Source organism: Morone saxatilis, unplaced genomic scaffold, assembly GCF_004916995.1.
Source record: "Morone saxatilis isolate NCDOM2014 unplaced genomic scaffold, NCSU_SB_2.0 Contig22, whole genome shotgun sequence".
NCBI lineage: Eukaryota > Metazoa > Chordata > Actinopteri > Moronidae > Morone > Morone saxatilis.
This window is the reverse complement of record NW_023339785.1, coordinates 26299694-26303249: the sequence shown is the minus strand read 5'-3', so window position 1 is coordinate 26303249 and position 3556 is coordinate 26299694. Positions and strand designations below refer to the sequence as shown.

The window sequence follows — 3556 nt, the reverse complement described above, 5'->3', positions numbered from 1 at the left end:
GTGTAGATTTTAGCCAACAATAAATGATGTAGCGGTAGAAAAGCTAACGATAGCTTTCTACTGGTCTGATGATGGATGATGCTCGCGTCTACAGACAGAGTACAGAGCGACAGGACTCTGACTGCAGTTCACTGAACGCCCACTGGTGGCGCTGTAAGCTACAATTTAATTAAAGTCTAGTTGTGTTTGCTTTACATTTGGTGCTGTTTTTAATTTATTAAATATTTATTGGTTATTTTGTTTAGTTTTTTACATATTTATTTTATTTTTCTACCAGTAAACTTTAAAAATAAAGTATATAAAGTAAATGAATGTTTGTCAGACTCTCCTCTTCTTCCTCCACTCATCAGCTGTCAAATTGAAGCAGAGGAACGAAGACGAACTCCAGAAGAAGCAGAAAAACCGCCGTCCATCTTCCAGGAGGACGACATGACGCTGAGCAGGCCGGGCTGCTCTGAATTAGCGCCGTAAATTACTCTCCTCGTCCGGCTGATAAGGCCTGGGCTCGGGAGCCACTGTTTTTATTAATGTTTTAATCACGGCAGATAATTGCGAGGGGCACAGAGAGCCCGTTTCATACTTCATAACGGCGGTCAGATCCTTGGTGTAATGTTTCCGACCGGAGAGATCCGTGCACATAAACTACCGACTTATGAATCCTGCAGCCTTGTTTCCCATGACCTCATGGATTCCTGTAAGGTGTTCGCTGCCGGGCCGATGTGAAAAGCAGACGACGATTTAGCGGAGGGAGGGAGGGAGGGAGGAGGCAGGGTGTCCGGGGAGTAAAAGCAGCTCTATCTGCTTCCTGTCGACGCGTGTTCACAAGCTGCTCGCTGCACGTTTTCCTGAGCGTCCGTGACAGAAGCAGAATGACTGCTTCTGGCCAACAGCAGTGAATGTATCTCAGCCTGATTCATCTTCTTCCTCTGTGCCACAAAAACTATTAAAACCCCATCACTGATCCTTGAACACACACTGCAGTTTGTTTGTTCGCCGACCTGCTGCACCGAATCCTCACTACAGCGCCGCTTCCCAAACTTCTGCAGCTCGAGGCCCAAAAACTGGGCTGGGAATCGTAAAGAAATGTTCGGTTCTGGTACCATTTTTATAAAATACATCATACATTAGGTCCTGCACCAGATTGGGCTTATTTATAATAATTCAGAGGTAAAAATTACTAAATGCAGCACAACACAATCTGGGTATACAGAAAAGAAACTGCTGGATGTTCCAGCAGTTTCATTTCAGTTTTTTGTGAACAGCTAGCTATTTATTAGCCAACGTTAACGAGTCATTGTGAATATTTTCGCCCAGGAAGTAAAATCGTCGTCATTAAAGTGCTCAGTAAGCTCCACCCACAGCTTCCAGCTCAGAAATGTATCTGGACGCTTACTTTAATTGTCGTTAGCCTGACTCGTAACGTAACTGCTAGTTAGCTGATGCTATCTTAAACAGTACAAGAAGACGCGCAGTAACGTTACATAAACAGAGACTTTTTATTTGTGGAAGCAAACACAACACACAGTGTCTATAACCCCCAAAGCACCCCGCTCCCTCCCCCCCAGAGGATTGTGGGTAGCAGCGAGCCCTCACCCTGGTCGGCCTGCGAGGCCTCGGAGATGTTGACGGCGAGCTGACTGCTGAACGAGTTCACGCCCATCATCCCCGAGTGAGCGGCCGAGCCGGTGAGAGACGGCAGCTGGTTGTGACTGCGGGGGACACTGTAGAGCGCCTCGGTGAGGTCGGCTGCCCGCTTCAGGATGATCTCCTGCGGGGGGGAAAGAGGTATGTGATCAAAGATGGATGACTTTATAAACACTGGTGTAGCAAATCAGAAAGTGCAGCTGCAGCTAACGATTATTTTAATTTTATTATTAACAAATTCAAATACTTCTTTTTTTAAAATTTGAATTTTTTATATTTTCCATTAAAAATGACCGAAAAGGAATAATTGATTATCAGAATAGCAGAAAGCTACCAAAACCAAAAATTGGTCCCGGATGAGCCCCCATTTATTGATCGCTTTTGCATAAAGTGAGAAGTTGTAGTTTTTTATAAACTCTTCCATTAATCGATTAGTTGTTTTCTTCATAAAATCTGAGAAAAATGTCCAAAGATATTCAGTTTACTGTATAATATTATATAATATTTGCTTTTTACTTTATGAAAGAAACCAGCAAATATTCACTTTGGAGAAACTGAAATCAGAGAATAAAAAAATTTTAAATTCTTAAGAAACTTTTACTTACTTACTATTAATCGATTATCCAAATCTACCAGAAAACCAAACAAAGCAGAACGCTGAGAAAAACCTCGAGGAGTAAATATGATATGATAAAAATATGATTTAATATTTATAATATATGCGGTTGGATCCCGGACGAGCCCCTATTTGGTGCTTGTGTGAGTGTAAAGAGCGTTTTTGTATTAATCGATCGATTAGTTGTTTGGTCCATAAAATGTCATAAATGACTGAAAATTATTAATCAATTATCAAAGTAACTTGTGATTAATTTAATAGTTGATAACTAATCAAACACTTGCAGCTTTAATACAAAAGAGCCCAAATTCTTACTGTACTTCCAGTGAGTTAGTTTTAACTATTATTGAACTATTATCCTGTTTTTATTACGGTTCTGTTATAATTATCACAATCGATATTGTACATTTTAAAATGTTTGTTTTATCTTTTTATAGACGATGCATTCAGGTCTCTCCTGAAAATGAGATTAAAAGATTAAATTAAGGTTTATATATATCAAACCAATCTGCTCAAAACAAAGCTTATGAACGGAAACATAAAAACCTGTTTTTGATAAAACAGTGAGAATGTTTTTAGTGGTGAGTTAGTGAATGCACCGTGTCCTGGTTCTGTTTAACAAGTTTAATTTAAGAACTGAAGCATCTGTTAAATAACGGGTTGTAAAAGCCATGTAGGAAAACCACCATCATACACTGAGGGAGGGAGGGAGGGAGGGAAGGAGTGAAGGACAGAAGGAGTTAAGGAGTGAAGGAGTGAAGGAGTGAAACAAACTAATTAAAAGGTATAAACTCTGATTTTGGTGAATAAAGGTTTTAAATTGTTTCTTTGTGTAATTAAAGTAAATTAAAGTGAATTAAAGTTCAAACAGACTCGTTATTTAAAGAGCTGAAGGTGGTCAGCTGTTTATGTGCAGTGGAGGTCAAAGGTCAGACAGAAGCTGCAGACTCACCTGGTTGTTGTGCGGCATCCCGTACAGAGCCTCCACCAGGTCGGCTGCTCGCTTCAACAGCACCTCCTGACAGACAGACAGACAGACAGACAGAGACAGACAGACAGAGACAGACAGAGAGACGGTCCATTTGTTATTCTGATGTAAATCTGCACACTTTAAAGTTTTAAGTTATTTAAACTGGATACTTAGACTCTTAAAAAGTTGTTTTCTGTCCGACTGTAAAGAAAATCCTCAAAAAAAACCAGCAAATATTCACGTTTATTAAATTACTGTTGTGTTTTTTATTGCCTTTATTTGATAGTGAGAGCTGGTAGCAGGCTGGAATCGAACCCGGGCCGCTG

General features: G+C 40.2%; 1 protein-coding gene across 1 annotated transcript in view; it reads right to left on the bottom strand.

Annotated features, from left to right (window-relative positions):
* LOC118333399 (transcription factor COE3-like) overlaps positions 1-3556 on the bottom strand; it is a gene marked incomplete in the record, with an annotated part of 64521 nt that overhangs the window by 18915 nt on the left and 42050 nt on the right. The window contains 2 exon segments of the mRNA XM_035669006.1: positions 1594-1768; positions 3213-3278. Coding sequence (XP_035524899.1) covers positions 1594-1768; positions 3213-3278 — 241 coding nt within the window.